The 21,436-nt window shown below is 42.9% G+C and overlaps 1 protein-coding gene across 1 annotated transcript in view; it reads right to left on the bottom strand.

The window, feature by feature from the left end:
• DNAH2 (dynein axonemal heavy chain 2) overlaps positions 1 to 21,436 on the bottom strand; it is a 6,636,854-nt gene that overhangs the window by 1,855,100 nt on the left and 4,760,318 nt on the right. The window contains exon 60 of the mRNA XM_044077324.1: positions 11,620 to 11,759. Within this exon, the coding sequence (XP_043933259.1) occupies positions 11,620 to 11,759 (140 nt within the window). The remainder of the gene's footprint in view (positions 1 to 11,619; positions 11,760 to 21,436) is intronic.

Here is a 21,436-nt window from a genome sequence, read left to right as displayed (position 1 = left end):
AGCCAGTGATCCTCTTAGTGAGGTACTTCTGTGGTCTTTCCAGTTGTTCCAGGTGTCTTGTAAGGTACATCCCAAATGGGGTATTGTACTCTATGATGGGTCTGATGAGTGATGCATAGAGGGGCCCAATGACCTCTTTCGATCTGGATGCAAACCCTTTTGTGATTAGGTGGGCCACATAGAAGGATTTTCTAACCACTTTGGCAATGTGATTATCAAATGAGAGGTTACTATCTACTTGGGTCCCCAGATCCCTTATTACGTCTTCCGTATTGAGGGGGCTACCACCTATGTGGTAGTTTGTGGGTACTTTGTTTTTTCCAAAGGGGATGACTATGCACTTTTTGGCATTTAGCTTGAGGCCATGGTTTTGACACCAGGTATCTGTCTCAGTGAGACCCTTTTGGAGGATGTCTGTGTCAGCTGGAGAGTCAATTATAGCCCCTAGTTTGCAGTCGTCTGCGAACTTGGTCAGCCATAATCCTCCCGTGCATGCCTGTACCTCTGAGAAGTATATGCCGAACAGGAGGGGTCCTAGGTTTTTTTTTTTTTGTCTTTTTTGTATCATTGAAGAAGGCTCTTAGGAGCCGAAACCGGTCTGAAAGTTTTGTAAATTGTTTGTTACAATTTTACACATATAGGAAAATTTTTTTCCCTATGTGAATAAATATTATTTTGGATGTGGCACCTGCCAATACTTGCTGGCTTTTTCGTTTTTTCCAAGTCACTTTTGGCCGTGCATTGGTTCTACGGGCATCTGTTTATGTTCGAATGCCACTTGTAACCGGTTTTGAGTCAGACCTAGCTCCCGCAACTCTTACCATGTGGGTTCTGTCCATGAGCCAGTTGGCAACCCATCTCCTGACGTAGGGGTTTATGTTCAGGCTGGTGAGCTTGTCTATAATACCTGAGTGGAGAATGGGGTCGAAGGCCTTTGTAAAGGTCTAGGAAGGCTGTGTGGACCACCTTTCCCTCATCTATAGCCTTGGTAACTGTCTCAATGAAGTCCACCAGGTTTAGGAGGCATGATCTGCCCTTAACAAAGCCGAACTGGGTAGGGTCCAGTGTTTGCAGGTTTCCAATGTCTCTGTTAATGAGATCCATGATGATGCGCACCATAGCTTTGCAGACCAAGCTAGTCAGGCTTATAGGGCGATAGTTCCCGAGGTCCGTTGTGGCTCCACCTTTGTGGAGTGGAATAAGCATTGCTGTGCGCCACTCTGTGGGCATGTAGCCAGTGGAGAGGCTGAGTTTAAACAGTGTGTTTAGGTGAGGGGTTAGTTCATCTTTGAGCTTGTGTAGGACGCAGCCTGGGACACTGTCCGGTCCCATTGATGCTGTGTTTTTGGCTTTGGAGAGGGCTGTTTTAACCTGAGTGTCTGTGATTTCAGGGGCACTACATTCTTCTGGTATAGCTATGGGCCCTTCTGGGGGTGAAGTTTGCACTGAACCTGTCAGGATGTTGGCTATATTGGTTGGTTCAGTGTATTTTATGCCATTTTGCACTAACTCCGAGCAGATCTGAGAATTGCCAAGCTAGCCTTGGATGATTTTTATGAGGGAACGTAGTTTCTTGCTGATACTGATCAGGGATGTCTTCCCTTCTTGGGATTTTACTCTTTTCTGTACTTGTTTCCTCCTTCTATTGTATAGTTGTTTATGGCAGGGGTCCACCAGACTGGTTTCCTTTTCTTGGAGGAGTGAGTCTTGGTTTTGTTTGGGATAGCACGATCCATGCATTCTTCTAGGTGCCTGCAGAGTACATTAGTAAAGGATTTTGCAGCTTGGACAGTGTTATCCTTTAGCATGAGGGCTTTGAAACTTCCCATCTTGGTCTTAAGTAACGTGAAGTTTGCTTTTGAAAAGTTTTTCACGGAGGTTTCTTTGACCGGGGGTGGTGGTGGAATGTGAATGTCCAGAGTGATTAGTTTATAGTCAGATCTAACCAGCGAGGGGTTGACCTCCAGTGTGGAACACCGGTCGCCCATGTTGGTGATGACCAGGTCCATTATGTTGTCACCTCTGGTGGGGGTGATGACCAGTTGATCCAGGGCGTTTGAGTTTATAAATTCTAGGAAATGTTGGGCAAGGGAGTTTGCCTTGAGTAGTTCTCCCAGTTAATGTTTGGGTAATAGAAATCACCCAATATCAGGGTGTTTGGTAGGACCTTTATGTTTCCCAGTGTTTCCAGGAATGCGGAGTGGGGGTCCTGGGTCATGGTGGGTGATCTGTAGTAAGCTATAATTTGAATAGCAGTTTTGCCCATTGTTAGTTGCACGTGGATGATCTCTGAAGCATTGTGCTGTGCCACTAACCTGGAGGTGTGGGTATCCTTGATGAATATGGATACTCCCCCGCCTTTTGTATTTCGGTCCGGGTTTTGTTGTATGGTATGAGTTGTAGCCTGGTAGTGCTGGGGTGCTCTCTGAAGCCTTAAATCGGGTTTCTGTTACTGCACTTATATTGATTTTCTCCATAATGAGGAGAGCCTCGAGTGCGTGCATTTTGAGGTTTAGACTTCTGGCATTGAGGAGCATTACCCTCAGTTTTTTGTTACTTGTGCTATTTATGGTGGTGGGTTTGTCTTTTGAGCCTTGCCTAGCATGTCATCCCAGGCTGACAGACACTGGATCCCCTTTGAATGACACCAGAAGCTTAGTCAATTGTTGAAATTGATAATTTTTTCTCTATACCATGGTATCATTCTTGGTGAGGGCAGGATGCTACTCAGGGTCATCCCGGCCGGAGCTACGTGATCAGAGAGCTCCTCCATGTCTCTTTTCATGTAGTCCAGGGAGGTACGGCTCAGGTAATTCACACCAACAATGACAGAGTCATATTTGTACTTGTTCTGGACTGACCTGAGTGCTTGTGTTATGTGACGGATCCTGGCACCTGACAGGCAGCTAACAGTAACCTTCCTCTTGTTCAGCCTAGTGAGTGGGACATCAGTGTGCCTGACTATAGAGTCTCTTATTACTAGTGTATTGGGTATGTTATTTTGCCTTAAGGGCTGTGATTGTGTGGCACACTGGTTTTGTGAAGTATGTGTTTCATGGTTTGTGTTGGGGGGGGTGGAGGTTGCTTGGATGTCTGCTTTGGAGGTCTCTGTTGCTTCTGCAGATTTTTATTTAGAGCCTCCGAGAATGTTTTCGTGTATTTATGTGTGTTTTTTGCCGGTGCAGGTTTCACAGGTCTATGTGAAACTAGTGGTGTGATACAAGTAATTCCCTTCTCCTCTTGACTGCCTGGTCCAGTCTTGGGTTGAGAGAGCTTAGCCTACAGTTTGGCTGTATAATTGCATCTCTTGAATGTATTAGTGTTTGGTGGAAGGAGGAGAGGGTTGTCTGTGTACATGAGGCAATTGTAACATTGCCTCATAATGCCCAGATTCACCAGTTGGACTGGAGAGTGCACCTGAAACTGCCCTTTGGACATGCCTGGATAGGTAGAGTGAACTGTTTTACTAATTGGCTGGCAAGGTCGAATAGAGAGCCTTGTCCTTCTCTACAGTATGGGGGGGGGGGGTCTAGTGCTAAGATTTATTAGTGCTTGCTATTAGTTTTGAGCAAGTGCCGGTATAAGAAGTGAATGGTTTGAGTGCTTAACTTGAATGTTTGTCTAGTTCCAAGGGAAAAATTAAAGAGTAGGCTTTGTGGAACCGGGAATAGTTATACACTAGCTAACCGGCATGCAAAACTGCACAAATGCGGGTTTTATAGCAGGGAAAGGAAAGAGATAGAAATTAGCCCAAAATGGCCAATAAACTACTAATTTCTGGGCTGAAACCACTCCTCCAGGGACAGATAGGCTGCTCAAAGCTCCCTCTCTCACAGTGAACAGAGAAACTTCCTTCTATCCAAGTAAGGTATGGGCAAACACATAAACTTGTAACACAGCCCTGAATTCAGCACTAACCTGAAAACTGGACTATACTAGCTTAGAAAGGCGGGAAAACAAGTATATTTGTTTTTTTTTCCCAGAAAATAAAGCAGATACAATCAAAAAAACACTTTAAATGCACAGAAATGGCTATCACACTTGAGTGTGTAGCCTACAACAGTTAAACAGGTAATTTAAACACAAAAACGATTTTGTTAAAGTGCAGGCAGTAAAATAAGTACAATATGTAGCTGAAACAAGCTTTTTAAAATCACAAAAACTCTAGAAAATCGGCGTTTTAGGCGGAATTAGCTAAAGACAGCAAGAAAATGCAGAAAAATGATACTTTAGTCTTATACACAGGTCAGGCATATTTTTTATCAACCAGAGAAGTTGTGGGTAGCAATTAATAAAGAGCTGAAGGACTTTATCTGGGAGGGGAAGATGGCAAGAGTCAAATGGGATAAGATGATTCTTCCAGTAGAACAGGGTGGATTGGAATTACCCAATTCGAATAGGCATTTTAGAGTAGGTCTATATTAAAATCTCGAAGTCTGACAATATCGAATACAATGTTGTCGACATGAGAATACCGAAAGTGGACTACATTGAACGTTTAAACGGAAAAGCTCCGTAGCAGGACATTTCCATTTACTTCAATGTAGCGCTTCCTCGAAGTTGGTATATTTAAGTAGGGGGGTATGGAAGGTGCAGGGGGGCTTGCCCCCCCCTACCTACACACTGTTTATTTTTTTTTAATTTAGTATTTTTTTTGGTTTCGATGGTTTAAGACTTTGATCACTACAGTTCGATCTTTAGTGATTCAAAGTTTTAAACTTTCAAGATTATAATATAGATCCTTTTACAGCTACACAGTTAAGACTCCTATAGATAGCACAAGCAGAAAACTATAATTCAAAGTAGAAAGGGATGATGATAAAACACAAGTGAAGCTCAAGAAACAGGAGAGACTGGGATATTAATTCCAGGTCTTTAAGGAGAATAATAATCATGCAAAATATTATATCAATAAAGTAGCAGAAAGTACTCTAAGAACTAAACCAACAAAGGAATGGAGAAAGGAAATTCTGCCGATAGGGATGACTGCAATTAGGGATATAGACAATAGGCAAGAGGGGGCCAGAATTTATTGGAGAACACTGGCAAAGGTACCAAGGTATTGGGAGCAAATAACTAGAGAGGAAAATGATAGAATGGAATGAGACAAGACTATTTGGACTGCAGGTTAGAGATTGCCTTCCCTCTCAGGGACTGATATAGTATAGGCAAAGAAAAAGAAACAGGGGGGTCCCTAAACTAAAGACCAACACTGGTAGAGTTTTTAATAGACTATAACAGAAGCTGCCATTAAAAAAGGAATAATTAATAGCACAAATAAAATATTGCATAATAACTGTAAGAATAAATCAGAGCTGGTTAGAAAGGATTGGGAAGAGAGATGGGATAAGCAATTCACAAAGAAACAATAGGATATATGCTTGAATCCCAATCATGCAACAAAATCTAGAAGATTTAGGATTTTTGCCTGGAAATGTTCACATAGATATTTGTATACCCCAAGTAGACGCCATATAATTTTTCCTCAGGCAGACAGTAAGTGTTGGCAGTGTGAAGGGTAGGAAGGAGGTAGTTGGGAACATATTCTCTGGGACTGCAATGAGTTGGCAGACTTTAAGGATTCCCTGAGGGATGCACTATCAGAGATGCTGGGTGGGCAGATTGGTCTGACGAGGGAGATGATTTTTCTGAGCTATGATACAGAATCGGAATTGCCTAGACATGGTGAGGCCTTGCTGTGTCTAATAATGGTATCTGCCAAAAAAGCAATTCCTAGAAAATGGAAATCAAAATCTAGACCAACTATACTGGATGTAGTGAATACAGCAGCAGAGATAAAACAACTGGAACTGAGATCTTTAGAAAAGTGTAGAAGCAAACTACATAGGAATAAAATGGGAATTGTGGGAACAATACAGATAAGGGAGGAATGAGGTCTAAAAGGTGGAAGGACTTAAATGAGCTATGTAATGTTTGAGTGACAAAGACTGAGTAGATTACAGATTATGTATAATGTTTGCAACTGGTAGTGTGTCAGTATGGTTTGTGATGTAAAATGCTTGCGACTAGGATTGTGTCTGTGTGGTTTGTTTTCATTTATATAAATGTATGATTGCCTATGTAGTAAGTGATGGTTTAATAAAGATGTTTTTTGTTTAAAAAAAAAAAAAAAAAAGAGCATAAACTGAATAGCTAATGTAATATTGTTTAAGTTATATAATGTATAGCAATATATGTGAAGTATAATGTTTATGTTAATATAGTTTGATTATACTTTTATATGAATGTAATTTGCCTACATCATAAGTGATAATTCAATAAAGGTGTCTGAAAAAAAAAGCTTGTAATACGATTTAAATCCCATGTTGGAGCTAGATCTTTAAAAGGTGGTCTCGAAGAAGGGTACCCTTTATAAAGGCCTTACAAAGTTTTGCGAAAGCTAAGGTAAAATTGTCAATTCCTACATGAAAATTTGAAAAGGCAGCTAGTTGTACTTTAACAGTTAATGAATTAACCTCCTCCATTAAAGACTGAAGTCAGGAACTCAAGAACATTATGTACTTGTGCTGAAAAAGGGTCAGTGGTCTTTTTGCTGTGCCCAAAAAACAAATCTTTTCCATTTACTTCTGTAAATCTTTTTAGTGAAAGCTTTATGCCAAGATAAAAGTATATGACAGACAGGGGAGGGCAGTCTAGGTTTCCTGGCTATCAATGGAATTGGAGAAACCATGCGGTCAAGCTTTAGGCCAAAAATGCCCTGGTGAATCATGTCTGTCAGGTGAGACAGAAGGTCTGGAAATGGATTAAGAATCCACAGAGGATGAACAAGATGAGGCTAGAGGAAGGAAAACCAAATCTGCCGAGGTCAATAAGGGGCAATGAGGATGACTTTGCTCTTCAATCAAGATGCTTTCTGGATAAATCTGGGGATTAAGAGGGTTGGGGGATATGCATAGAGGAGACTGGGGAATCAGTTGTGGAGGACAGTATCTCTCGGTGATTCCCATGGCTGGGAAATCAGGGCAAAGAACCTGCTGCACTTGTTGCTGAGTGGAGATGCAAAGAGGTCACAGTAAGGTTGGCCCCATTTAGCGAATTTCTTTTTTTTGCAACTCTCATGTTGAGACAACTCGTGAAGTAACAAATTGGACCTGCTCAACTTGTCTGCTACACTCTCAGAGCTTCCCTACATATGGGGTAAGATCTGGATTCTCCTTGTTTGTTGATGTACCATACCACTGACATACCATCCAGTCTATATAGCAACAGTTCGGAAGGTAGAGAGTCTTGAAAAGCCTGCAATGCTAGGAGAACTGCTCACATTTCCAGAACACTAATATGCATGTTGGCCTCTTCGGGGAACCATGTGCATTTGACTGTGTTTCCAAAGAAGTGCCCCCCACCCAATCTGGGAAGAATCCATGGTCACTATGGCATTTGGCTGGGTGAGACTATAGGGACAGCCTTGTAATATCTGGTCTGAATGCATCTACCACAACAGGTACTTTTTGCATGCCTGAGTTATTCTGATCTGGGTGGACATAGCTCAGTGTAGAAGGGACCACTGAGTTGCTAGGGTCCACTGAAAAATTCTCATATGATATCTTGCCAGAGCTATTGCAGCTGACATTGACCCCAAGGCTTGAAGAATCAATTGAGCTGATAAAGAAGAATTCTGAATTATCTTTTTGACTTGGAATGTAACAGTTTGAAATCATGGTAAAGGAAGGAAGGCTTTTACTGATACTGTATTGAGCAAGGCCCCTAAGAACTCTAGTGTCTGAGTTGGTTCTAGTTTAGATTTGTTGTGATTGATGGTAATCTCTCCCCCTCTAAATTTGGAGTACACAGTCTCAAACTTTTATCAGAAGATGCCTGTTCGTAGCAGTTATAAGCCAGTCATTCAAATACGGAAACACCCAGACTCCCTGTAGTCTCAAGTGAGCTACTACTACTACTGTCATACATTTGGTGAACACACCCTTGGAGCAGTGGTGAGGCCAAAGGGCAGTGCTCTGATCTGGTAATGACTGGCTTCCAGCCATAAGTGTAAATACTTTATGGATCACCTGTTCATTTTTATATGATAGTATGCATCCTGAAAATCTATTGAGCACATACAGTGGTCCTTGTGCAGGAAAGGTAAAATGGACTGAATTGTGGCCATCTGGAACTCTGTACACTGAACCAATTTGTTCAGATTACTGAGATCCAAAATTGGTCTACAGTCCCCTATTTTCTTTGGCACTAAAAAGAATCATGAGCAAGTTCCAGATTCTTTCTGGTCTGGGGGACCTCCTGGATGACTCTTTTTCTAGCAGCTTTATTTCTAGAGGTGCTGCTTTCCTCTGACAGGGTAGAACATCAGGAATTTTGTTTACTGTTAAGGGAGGGGTAGAGAAAAGGGAATTTTATAACCTCTGAAAATAATCCTCTGCACCCACGTATCTTTTGTAACGTCTAGCCAGGCCCTCTGGAGCAGGGATGGATGATCCCCACCTGCCTCCAGAGGTGGACAACTGGGCCTCTTTTCAGGAGCGCTAATACGGTCTATGAGAAAAAGAATCTCTGGATCCCTGATTTTGCAGGCTTCCTCTGCCCCTCTGCAGGCATGTCTTCCATATGAGTTCTCGCCTCTGCCCCTGAGAGAACTATCTCTATGTGATCTTGAAAAGGACCTTATGACTTTCTGAGCCACATCTTTGAACCACCTCGTTGATTCCTACAGAAGGTTCTTTGAGTAGTTGAAAAACATATGCCCACTGCAGAGAAGGTCTTTCCATCTTGCTCACACCTAGAGAGTGTATCCTTCACTTTAGGGCCAAACAACGAACTGCCGTCAAAAGCAGCAATGATTAATGAGGATGTTAAGTGCTCTGCAATATCACACAAGCGCATCCAGGCATGCCTTCTAATGGAAATGCCTGAACTGGCTTTCCCTGAGGTACCATCAGCTGGATGTGAAATTAGCCTCACAGAAGAATTCGTGATTGATTGTAGGGTGGCCAACTGTGAGGCAATAAAGCTCTGTGCCTCAGACGTTCTGGTCCCAGAGAGGAATTTGGAGAGTTCCTTAATCAAGTCCCACAGCAATCTGGTGGAATGTGTCAGATTATTCAGTGACCTGACTGCAAAGGTTGCTGAAGAATATACACACTTCCCAAATCCTTCCAATGCCCTGGACTCTCTGTTAGGAGGATGGACAGATCAACTCTGTTCTGCAAGTTCTTTGTTCATGGCCACCACCATGACCATAGCATCTACTGGTACTCTCCTGCTCCAAAACTCTCTTCCTTTTGGTGGTGCCAGTAACCTGTCTGGTCTCTTGGGGATTGGCTCAACAGCATCGGGTTCCTTCCATGCCCACCTAAAGATCAAATCAATGAACTCGTCAGCGGGCAGACCCATCCAGGAGGTAGATGGTCCAAACCCAAAGGCTTCCAGCAATACCAATTCCTCTTGAAAAGTGTTATCTGTAGACCAACCACCCCCCTTGTTTGAGGATCTCTAGAACATCTCCCAAGGAGATGTCATCAGGTAGTGATTTTGGGGACCCTTCCCCCTCATCAAAAATCAAAACTGGTATCTTCCATAATCGACTCTTGAGGAGAGTCTAAGTGCCTCATCTTGCAGCTTCTCTTCCTAGGGACTTCTTTGGTGGGATGTTCCAGAGAAGTATCAGAAGAAATAAGAATATCCTGTTGGGTAGCCTTGTGACTTTGGGATGGCTGCCCCTGTGGAGTAGAATGAAGAGGCTCATGCCACAGAGAGATATGGGATCCAGATGAGAGATCTGAGCAGGGTAGAACCATCTATCCTCCAGAAGCAGAGAACACTCTCTCTACCACCTCAAAGACAGAGCACTCCAGGGAGTAGATAGAGGAGTCCAATGAAGCCGAGAAGACATGATTCCAGACCACTGGCTCCCTCTGATCTGAAGGCAATCCACTCGAGGTAGGAGTTGGAGCTCAGCTGTACAATGCCGAGGCTCCGAAGGGCAGATACAGCTCCGACAGCTTTGGGTTTGACTCTAACACCTCGGATCCAACAACTGTGTTTCTACTCCGAGAGTCATCTGGCTCTGACATGCTCAAAGCTGGTGTACTCAAAGAAAATGTATCAGAGAAGAAGATAACATAATCTTTGGATCTGACACAGACAGCCCAGGAATGCTAAGATCCAAGGGCTCTGAAACCATGAGCTGAACTGGAGAAGCCACTGTGATGGGCGGTGTAGAAGTCAAGAAGGCCTCTTGACCCAAAGGGGTAGGAGCCTGGAGAACTCCCATCTGAATCTGTGCTGACAGGAACTTCCTCATCATCCTAACCACATCAACGTCTGTCAGGCTCCTGGAAGAACGAGAGGATGAGGCTACTGACAGGGACCTGGAATGTTGGCATCTCTCCAAAAAAGGGGATGGCACACTGGAAGGTATAAGATCTAAGGATGATGCATACCTTGTTCGTTTTAAGTGCTTCAGACCTGATCTTACTGGATCTGAAGCAGCAGATCAGACATCTGACGCTAACTGATCCAAAGATTTACACTTTGGATCAGACTTTTCAGACCTTTTTCAAGTGGGCAATATTGCCGGATCCGAGGATAGAGTAGAAGATCCAGACGCATCTGACAACCTTTTCCTGTGCTCTTTCTTGTCCTGTTTAGGAGGTTCAGTCCAAGGAGGTTGTAAGGAGTAGATCTTTCAGAATTAACTTATTTTTGCAATCTACAATCGCTCAGGGGTTAAATGACTTGCAGATGTCACAGTCAAGTTTTAAATGATCAGGCCATAAGCAATAAATGCACAAATCATGCAAATCAGACAAGGGAAGTGTATGTCCACATTGCTTACATTTTCTAAAGCTTGAAAGCTTTATTTTACACCATAAATCTATCTAAAAGAAGTAAGTAAGTAAAAAAATTATTTTTTTTTAATTAGAAAGACATTACCGATGGTATGAAAGGGAAGGGGAGAACCTACTAATGATGGTATGAAAGAGAAGGGGGGAGAAAAAAATACCAACAATGTTATTAAGAAATACACTACATCAGTATACGTAGGGAGGATATAAGTATAAATATATAAAGTAAGAGAGTAAAGAACTGTAGAGAATTAAATAGTTTACTTAACCATCTAACTTCATCAAAGCTTGAGTGCTCACAGCGACCATGTCCATACACAAAAGCGGCAAATGAGATCTGAGTTATGTTAGGGGACAAAGCATTATGGGTAAGGGACAAGCTCAAGACTTCTAGTGGTCATGAGCTGGAAAAAAAATGGCAGAGTAAAATACGAGGGTTGATTCCGAACCTAACTTGAGGAAGGAATGAAAATTGACATTATCATATCAATTTTTTCTGTTAATTTATTACTGTGCAAAACAGCTTTCTCTACATTATATTTAAAACCAGTCCATACCTATACAACTATTTGCCTGTGATTAATACATTGCACTTCTTACGACTGCAATAAATACTTAACATTACTTCATGTACCACATATACATAAATATATATATAGCCACACATGTATATGTACATATGTGTATATATTCGTGTGTGTGTATACATATATATATATATATATATATATATATATATATACACACACACACACATACACACATGTACCATATTTATAATTTTATAGCTGCTTACTGTTTATATCCAGATACCAGCTCCAAGTAGTTGGTAGGAGTAACGTAGTTGTGTCGTCTTAATTCCAGCTTCATCTTCATAGAATAATCGACAACTGAACGTTGCATTGTGACAAACATATGAGCAACCTTCCCATGGATCTGAGAGAATGAGAATGGTTTGTTAATACTCAAAATAACAGCAGCTATCTGAAAGAGAACCATGCAGCAGGCGTGTAATTAAACGGAACAAGCAAAAGATGGAGATTCATGCATGCATACAAATATTTCAGGGAAAGACAATAATTTACTAGACTTTATAAATCTTTTTATACAGCCAGTAGTTTTTTTTTAAATATCATTAGCCAATTAGTTGATAGGATCAGAAAAAAAAAAAAAAAGAGTTGGATTTACCCATACACTCAGGTCTTTAAATGTATCTACAGTTTCAGTCACTCTGTGCAGTATTAAATATTCACCCTTTACTCTGTTTCCCAAATCTCATATACTTAGGTTTTGATGCATCAATCAGCACATTATTCTCCTATGCCTAAATGGTCAATTTAGTCGAGTTCTTTTGCGGGTATGTACTATTTTTAACAAATGTCAGTGATTTATTCATTGTGACGCCATCTGCATACAGACTATATAGCGCCTCAGATGAAGAGGGTAGATATGAAAGATACAACCTCAACAAGTTTGGGCCTTGTAGACAGTTCTGTGGGACACCCTGACTGTAACATTGAAATTCACCTATATAATTGCCGTATGCTACTTGTCATTTCCTATCTGTAAACCATGCAGTAATACATCTTACCAAGATTATATTAACACCTAGTTGTTCCAATTTATTGATCAGTGTATTGTGTATGACTATATTAAAGGCTGAAGATAAGTCTCTACAAATTATATCACAGTGCACTTCATTTATAGCTATTATTATAGAACGTCATATTACAAGTTGTTGTACATCTGTTTTCAACATGTGCATGCTGGTACAGTGTTTCAAGTCCCAACCTTTCTAATTATGTACAATTTATGCAAAACAACCTTCTCCATTACTTTTGTGCAGCAAGAAATTAAAATTATCGGTCTATATGACACTAGGTTTGTCCTTATTCATTTCTCTTAAAGATGGGTACAACAAGTACATTTCTCCAATCTTTTTTTAAACACATTTATTGAATTATCACTTGTGACAGATGCAAACTTATATTTGTAAAAGTAATCAATCCATATTAACAAGTTCACATTTACAAACATTACACATCAGATATTATTGTTATACATCCTATAATTTTAAACATGACATAAATTTTTTAATTCCTGCCTTCTCATAAACCTCATTCCTCCTCCACAACATTTTTTCTGCATGCACTGTTCCCACAATTTCCGTTTTCTTTGTATGTAAATTGCAAAAAGCCTTTTTTAAAGATCCTACTTCCTGTTCTTTTATCTCTGCTACAATACTCGCTACTACAGGTATAGTTGGTTTAGATTTTTGATTTCCATTTTCTAATAATTGCGTTTTTGGTAGTCATCAGAATTAAACTTAACAAGGCCTTGTAATATCTAGTCAGTTCAGATCATGTGTCCCAGCTCTACAGGTGTAGATTATTAAAGTTTCTGTGATTTTATAAGCTGTATTACCGGAGTTTGTGGTTTACTATGTATTTTCTGTTTGTTGACTGGATGTATCGAGGTTTGGTGATTATCCAAAGACTCTACACCTTCATCTACCAATGAGAATAGAAAACCGTTCAAATGTGAGCAAAACAATGAAAATTTAAAGATATATGCATACATTTAACCCCATTTTAAAACAGACATTACACTGGACATACTATTCATATCAGAGGAATAATAACTTTCCGGTTCGACTTCTCATTTGCAAATCAAAGACAATAACAAGTTATCATTACCCTCATTTTGAAATGCTTGTATAACCTTTGTACAATTCTAAAATGAAACAAATATAACTTAACAGTTTTGATGGATATGTTTGACTACAGCATTTTCACCCTTTATTTTTAATGACAGTACCCGCGGTGGTGGTGCTGCAGTAGCGTTGTCACCTCACAGTAAGGCGCTGTCTGGTTCGATTCTCAGCTAGAGCGTCTTCTGTGTGGAGACATGCGTGAATGGGCGGACCTTCGTTGAAGGCTGTGCGTCAGGCCTGGCAAGCCGGTACGTAAAAATCAGCTGCCAATTATTAGCGGACCGCAGTTCCGCTGTGTTGACCCCTAACTGGGAAAAGCCGAAAGACACAAACAATTTTTAATGACATTATATCCTCCTAGTACATTCACAATAAGGTCTTTTGGTCTTTACTACATAAAAATGCACAACATAGGCAGCAGGTAACATATGAAGTCTCTTGTGTGACAAATCCCTGTAAACTATACTTAACCAGTTTGGTGATGGTGAGTGATTAAGCAATGATTATGGCCCAGATGACCTGAGTTCCATTAGTGGCTTGGGCTTGTAAGGAAGGATGGGTATGCCCATCAAGGGCGGAGGATGGGAGCTGGGCAGATCCCTTGACTCCAAATGAAGGTGAGGGTGTCAAAAGACTGTCAGGTCAGGATGAATAAATGGGATGAACAGACATGGCCACCCTTGCAAACCACACCTTATGACTCTCATCAGCACACAGGGGAAGGGACAGGGCTTCATAAAAGCCCCACTGCCAATGTAAATGATGCTGCTGAATGCATGTTCCATGCATCTCCTTGTTCCCTATAGAAAGTCTCAGCAGGGGAGGTAACAGCAATCAGATCAAAACTCCCCCACTCCCTACCATCCCACTAGGCAGATCAGAGGAAGACAGGAGAGCCATGGGAGGGCAGCCAGGGACACACAAAAAAATAACATTTATACTTAATCTCAGACTCAGACTGTATCATGAGTGAATAGGGACTAGATCTAATTTTTATGCATCCCCTCAGTCAATACTTCAGTGCTAATCCTTCTGACATGCACATTCATTCAGCACTTGGTTAAAAAAATCAGCATGTACATTCAGGTGTTAGTCTAACTAATTAGTTTGGCTTGGACAAATTTTCTTTAGTTCCTTCATTCATGGGAGCCCAAAGAGCCATACCCTACACCTGTATTAAAGACATATGCCTAACTCTGCTCAATTCAATTTCTTTGCCATGGTAAACCTGGCAGCCTTATTGCAGTTCTAAAAGAAAAAAAAAACATTCTCCAGTCTTTACATTCACATACAAGAGGCCCTATAGATGCAAGAATAAAATGCTCGGTCTCACTCTCAGGAAAAGGAAACTCTGCGTGTTTGTAGGGAGGCATACTGCACAGACATCTCTCAGAGACCCTAAGATACAGTAAATGCTCAGAGGTCAATATTATCTTGATCTCTGAAAGCTGTGACAACATGCCCTGAATGTACAGGACAGAATCATAAGGAGTGCCAATAAAACATAAATGAATAAATAAAATCTGGAGGTAGCCATTCTAAGTGTGGTTCTGAGCCTATGGTTCACATCCAAACTTTAATGCTTTGTAGCCAGGTCTGCTGGCATACAGAGAAAAAGCCATGATGATGATCTAGGCAACCAGAGTTTGAATAGTGGCTGAGGACCGGTTGCAGCTAGCAATGTAAAAGATATGAGCAATCCAACTTTTTTGGCATGCTTCTCCTTAGAGGGAGTACATGGAAGAACATATCCATGGGCATTTGTTGCCATGGCTGAATCTCAGGTGGAGAACAGAGAACCCTATGGGAGCAGTGGCTTCAAGAAAGGCAGAGCTGCTTGGAGGGTTATGTCATTTGCAGAAGTGAGTGGTAGGCTCTCACTGATACCCATTGTACAGCACCACCTAGGCATTTTACTGAACTTGTGCCAAGGGTCATAGATCCCTCTTGCTCAGCTTTCTCTCCAGTGTGTGGAGAATGAATGGGCCAGATGACCATAACACAGTCTGATGACTGGCAGACAGTTGGGGCAAAAAACTTCTAAAAATATTGAAATGTTTGGTAAAGGTATGCACCCATGGAAAAGAAGTAAAAGCAGAAAAAAGAAGTTATGTATTACCATAATGTTCCATCTGTGTTGTAGATCTTTATTCATTCATTACTGTTGGGACTTTGGTTCCATCCTCAGAAGCAACATGGCCGTTACCAAGCTTGCGCCAGTCGAAAACTCTCAGCTAAGACCTACCCACAATGCCCCTTTCATAGTCTCTTCGGATCGAGTTTGCCCGCCATTATAGTATGAGGTCTTGCCCAAGTGGCTGCTGTGCAGATATCATCCATAGAGGCTCTGGAATGAAAAGCCACTGAAGTAGCCATCGATCTAGTAGAGTGAGCCTTTATTCTGGAAAGTAAAGACACTTTGTTCTGATGGTATATGAAAGTAATGGCATTTCTGAGCTAAGAAGATAAAGTCATTTTGGAGACAGGCCTACCCAATCTGGGTCCTGCAAAGGCCACAAACAACTGATCCATTTTTATGAAAGATTTAGTTTTGTCCAAATAGAAACAAAGTTGCCTATGAACATCAAGGGTATGCAAAAGATATTCCCCTCTATTTGAATGCTGAGGGAAGAAAACCGGAAGGTCAATAGATTGATTAATGGAAAATCCAGAAATGACCTTGGGCAAAAAGGAAGGGTCAGTACGTAGGGACACTCTTTCCCTATGAAAAATCAAGTAAGTCTCTTGACACTCAAGGCTTGCAACTCAGATACTCTTCTCACTGAAGTAAGGGCTACTAGAAGTAGTGTTTTCCAAGACAAAAATTTCATATCACATGAGTTAGAAGGCTTGAAAGGAGGACTTGTTAATGACTGAAGCACCAATGTCAAGTCCCAAGGCTCTATAGGAGGGGTTTAACATGTAATACTCCTTTTATGAAGGTTTTGCACAGTCGGTGTGACATAGAAGAATTGTCAGTTCCACTGTGAAAATTTGCAATAGCTGCTAAATGCACAGTAATTGTCGATGCTGAAGCTCCTGTATGTAATAGGGTAGTCAGGTATTGTAGGATCTTCTGAACAAGCATGGAAAAGGGGTTTATGTTTTGTTCTTTGGCCCATCTAGAGAACCTAGTCCACTTACTAGAATAAATTTTCTTGGTGGAAGGTTTGTGTGAAGCCAGAAGAATCTTGTGAACAGAAGATGAAATATCAGGTAGCCTGGCAATCATCGGAAGTGGAGAAACCAAGCTGTGACCTTGAGGCTGTGGAGACTGGGGTAAATCAGCCCCTGAGGATGAGACAGCAGACCTTGGGATAGATCCAGGATCCATGGGCTGTGAATCAGATGAGGCCGTAGGAAAGGGAACCAGACTTGATGGGGCCAATAAGGGGCAATGAGGATCACTCTGCTTCTCAACCTTTGAGCTTTCTGGAGGAATTTCAGGATAAGAGGAAACTGGGGAAAGGCATACAACAGACCCGGGGGCCAATCGTGCATCAGAGCATCCCTCAGTGACTCCCCCTAAGGGGGGATCAGGGCAAAGCAGCTTCTGCATTTGTTGTTTAGGGGAGAAGCAAACAGGTCGCAGCAAGGCCTACCCCAATGGCGGAAGATCTGATCCGCTGTTATAGGACTGAGGGACCACTTGTGAGCTATCAGAATGTTCTTGCTCAGCTTGTCCACAATAAGATTGGAACTCCCGGGAATGTGCATTGCTATGAGAAAGCGGTTGGAAGCCATCGCCCAGTCCCAAATTCTCATGGTCTCCCAACACAGGGGGTAAGACCTGGTTCCGTCTTGTTTGTTGATATACCAGATGACTGACATGTTGTCTGACTGAATTGCAATAGTCCCAGAAGGAAGGGATGTGTGGAATGCTTGCAACGTTAAGTGAACTGCCATCAATTCCATGACATTTATGTGCAAATTGGCCTCCATGGGTGACCAGGTGTCTTGGACTGTCTTTCCCTGGAAATGCCCCCCCCCCCCCTAACAAGGAAGCGTCTGTGGTCACCGTGGTCCTAGGCTGGGGAAGGCAGAACGGTCGATACCAAAGATTTGATTCTGGCTTCATCCACCAAAGCATTTCTTTCTTGAAAAGGTTTGTAAGGTGTATCATGTGGTTGAGTGGGTGGGTTAAGATCGACCATTGTGATGAAAGGAGCCACTGTACTAGTCTCATGTGCAACCTCGCCAGTGGAACTAAGGTAATGGTTGCTGCCATAGATCCCAATAGTTGTAGTACAAGGTGTGCTGGTACAAATTTTTGTGGGAGGAGGACTTGAATCTGGCTTCTTATTTTTCAGAGCCTGTGAAGAGGAAGGGAAGCTTGACAGGCTGTTGTGTCAAAGATCGCTCCAATGAATTCCAGTGTTCCTGTTGGAGACATTTGTGATTTGTCCATGTGGATCGTGATACCTAAGCGAAGAGCAAGGCCTTGAGTGTAAGACAGACTGAGAATGAGAAGATTCCTGGTTGTGGTGATAAAGAGCCAATCGTCTAAATATGGAAACACCTGGAATCCTTGTAGTCGGAGATGCGCTACAACGATTGCCATACATTTGGTGAACATTCTGGGGGCTGTCGAGTTACCAAAGGGCAGTACCCTGTACTGACAGTAATTGGCTCCCAGCAGGAAGCGGAGAAATCTCCGGGAGCATTTGTCCATCTTTATGTGGTAATACGCATCCTGGAGGTCTAGAGAGCACATCCAGTTGTCCTTCCCCAGAAAGGGGAGGATGGACTGTACCGTGACCATGCAGAATTTTTGAGGTTTTATGAATTTGTTTAGTAAGCTGAGATCCAGGATAGGTCTCCGGTCCCCTGTCCTTTTTGGCACTAAAAAGAACCTTGAGTAAAACCCGGATCCTCCCTGGTCTGGTGGGACTGGCTGGATTACTCTTTTTCTTAGCAGCTTTTCTATTTCTAAGGCTGCAGCCTCCCATTGACTGGGTGGGACATCGGGGAGTCGTTTTACGGGTCTGGGAGTAAGATCAAATGGGATATGATAGCCTCTGGATATTATTCTCTGCACCCATAAATCCGTTGTTATGAGTTGCCAGGCCTGTAGGTGCAGGGAAAATTGACCCCCGACTGCTTCCAGAAGAAAGCAATCGGGCCGCTGTTCAGGAGCGCTGGTAGGGTCAGCCAGAGAAGGAATCTCTAGCACCCTGGTTGTGCAGACCCCCTTTACCCCGAAACGGGCATCTTCTGGATGAGTTGCTCCTCTGCCTTGGGGGGATTGCTCATCACAAGTGTCACGAAAAGATCCCTGGGACTTCTTCAACCACAATTTTCCTCCCCTCTGGTTCCTGGAATAGGATCTCTGGGGGGTGGAAAAACATATGCCCACAGCAGACAAGGTCTGTCTGTCCTTCTCACTACGTGATAGTGTGTTTCTTATTTTGGGACCAAAAAGGGAAGATTCATCAACAGGCGCGTTGACAAAGGAAGATTTAAAGGGGTCTGTGAAATCACACAAAAGCATCCAAGCATGCTGTCTCATGACAATGCCTGATGCATCTCCTCGAGCTGCCCCCTCGGTTGTGAGAGATCAAGCGCATCGAGGAGTTTGAGATGGATTCCAGGGTAGCCAGCTGAGAGGCAACAGTATCACGCACTTCATCAGGAAGTACCCCCACCAAAAAGGCAGACATTTCTGAGATTAGGTCTCTTTGGAGGCGAGTAAAGTGTGCCAGATAATTCAGCGATCGAATGGAAAAGGTCGCTGAAGCATAGGCCCACTTCCTCAGTCTGTCCATAGCCCGAGACTCCCTGTTCGGGAGATGAATAGTGGAACTATCTTCTGCCAGTTCCCTCTTGGTGGCCACCACCACGACCATGGAATCAACTACCAGCTGCTTGGACCAATTGGGCTGGTCTTCAGGGATGGATAAAATTTTATATGGCCTCTGGGGGACAGGTTCTATGTTGTCCAGGGCCTTCCAGGCACGCTGCACAATAAGTTTAGCAAGCTCATCCACAGGTGGGGTCACCCAGGAAGCAGATGTCCGAGCATGGAAGGCCTGCAAGAACACCGATTCCTCCGAAGGGTTGGAAGGCTTCCAGTCTCCCCTATGCTTGAGGATCTCGAGAATGTCTCCAAATGAGACGTCTTCTGGGGGAGACCGTGGAGACCTTTCACCCTCATCGCAATCGGTGTCTTTGGTGATGGATTCCTCAGGGGAATCAAGGTGCTTCCTCTTGCACAGTTTCTTCCAGAGTGGCTCCCCAGTGGGATCTGAGGAGGACTCCGGAGAAAAGGTTTCTTCAAGGGAAGGTATTGTGGCTCCCGTGCTTGGGATCCCAGAGTAGGGAGTTGGGACAGCTGCATGCTAGAGGAGGGGTTCAGATGTCGATGCCAATGGTGCCAACTGTGAGCCTGTTGAGGAAAGGACCCTCTCCATCACCTGGAAAGCAGGCCCACCCGAGGAGGGATGGCAGCCCGGAACCAAGAAGGACAACCTCGGAACTGGGGTCACACCCCACCCTGAGGAGCCTGCCTCCAGATGAGGAGCTCCAAGAGGAAAGGTAGCTGCCGGGGGAGCCATGGCTGTAGACGGCGCCACCAAAAAAATAAGTGGCGAACTAGGAGCCACGGTGCTGACAGTCCAATCACTGCTCCGAGAGTATGCCAGTTCCAATGGAGCCATTGCACCAAGAGTAATTGATGCCGACAGGGAAGCCTCTGCAGTCAATGCTGAGAAAGAATGGCTATCAGTACCAAAGTCTCCAGGACCTGGGAAGAGGCCAGAGGAGGATATACAGGTGAATATGCCATGAAGGCTTCCGTTCGAAGAGGGAAGGGAGACCTAGCAGGGGTGGGTAATCCTCTAGCTGCCAAAAGCTGGTCCACAACCCTCACTACATCTTGTTCTGAAAGATTCCTGGTGGATCTGAAGGAAGCTGTCAAAGGAAATTCAGGTCTCTCAAGAAATGGACTAAACTGGTGTCCCAAAAAGGGGTCATAAGTGGGAGAATATCTGGTTCTGGGAAGGTGTTTGACCTTCGGAACCGACGATGTCAGTGTTAGTGGAGCCATATGAGACATCGACACCATGGCTGGGGATGGTGCTGATGCAAGTACAGTAGTCGGAGCCTGTGTAAAAACCAAGGTCAGCACCGAGGAGGATGCTGTGTAGAAGCTGGTTCAGTGGTTGGAGTCAGAATTAAGGATGGCACCGAGGGAGAAGACATGGAGCCTGGTGCTGAAGTAGTCTGCGCCGAAGGTGCGGGAGAAGCCCGGAGTTGACTCGGTTCCAAGGAGGACGGAGATGTCAGAACCAAGTGACTCCGTTTCTCTTTATGTTTCTTATGCTTAGGAGGTGGTGAGACCTCCGTCCCAGAAAGAGCCTCCGAGAAGGGTTTCATCATATCCTTCTGAATCAGCTTGTTCTTACTCTAAGGTACAATTGCTGAAGCTGGAACAAATATCACAAGATACATTAATGTGGTCAACGCCCAAACAATAAACACACCGGGCGTGACTATCTGAGTTGGGCATCTTATGCTCGCACTTATCACACTGTTTAAATCCTAGTTTCACTTTGTCAGACATCATGAAACTACACTATAGTCCTAAACTACAATTTAACCAACCAAAACAACAACAGCAAAGTTAAAGAAAGAGTTTTTTTTTATAGATAGAAAAAGGAGGAGTACAAACAATGGTACTAACAAATACCACAAAATGGTAGGAAAGGGCCTACCAAAAGTAGGGGAGAGGGACAGTACCAACAATGGTATGAAAAGAGCTTCCAAAGGTAGAGGGTAGGTGTTAGAAAGGAAGTATATGAATTTCCAGATGAAAAGCATATATATATATATATATATATATATATATATATATATATATGGAAAAACTGACTAGAGGAGGTAGTGATATAGATAAATCACA

This window comes from Protopterus annectens, chromosome 7.part0 (assembly GCF_019279795.1).
Source record: "Protopterus annectens isolate FY-2018-M chromosome 7.part0, PAN1.0, whole genome shotgun sequence".
NCBI classification, from domain to species: domain Eukaryota; kingdom Metazoa; phylum Chordata; order Ceratodontiformes; family Protopteridae; genus Protopterus; species Protopterus annectens.
The sequence above is the reverse complement of the archived record's forward strand: the minus strand, read 5'-3'. Positions and strand labels throughout refer to the sequence as shown.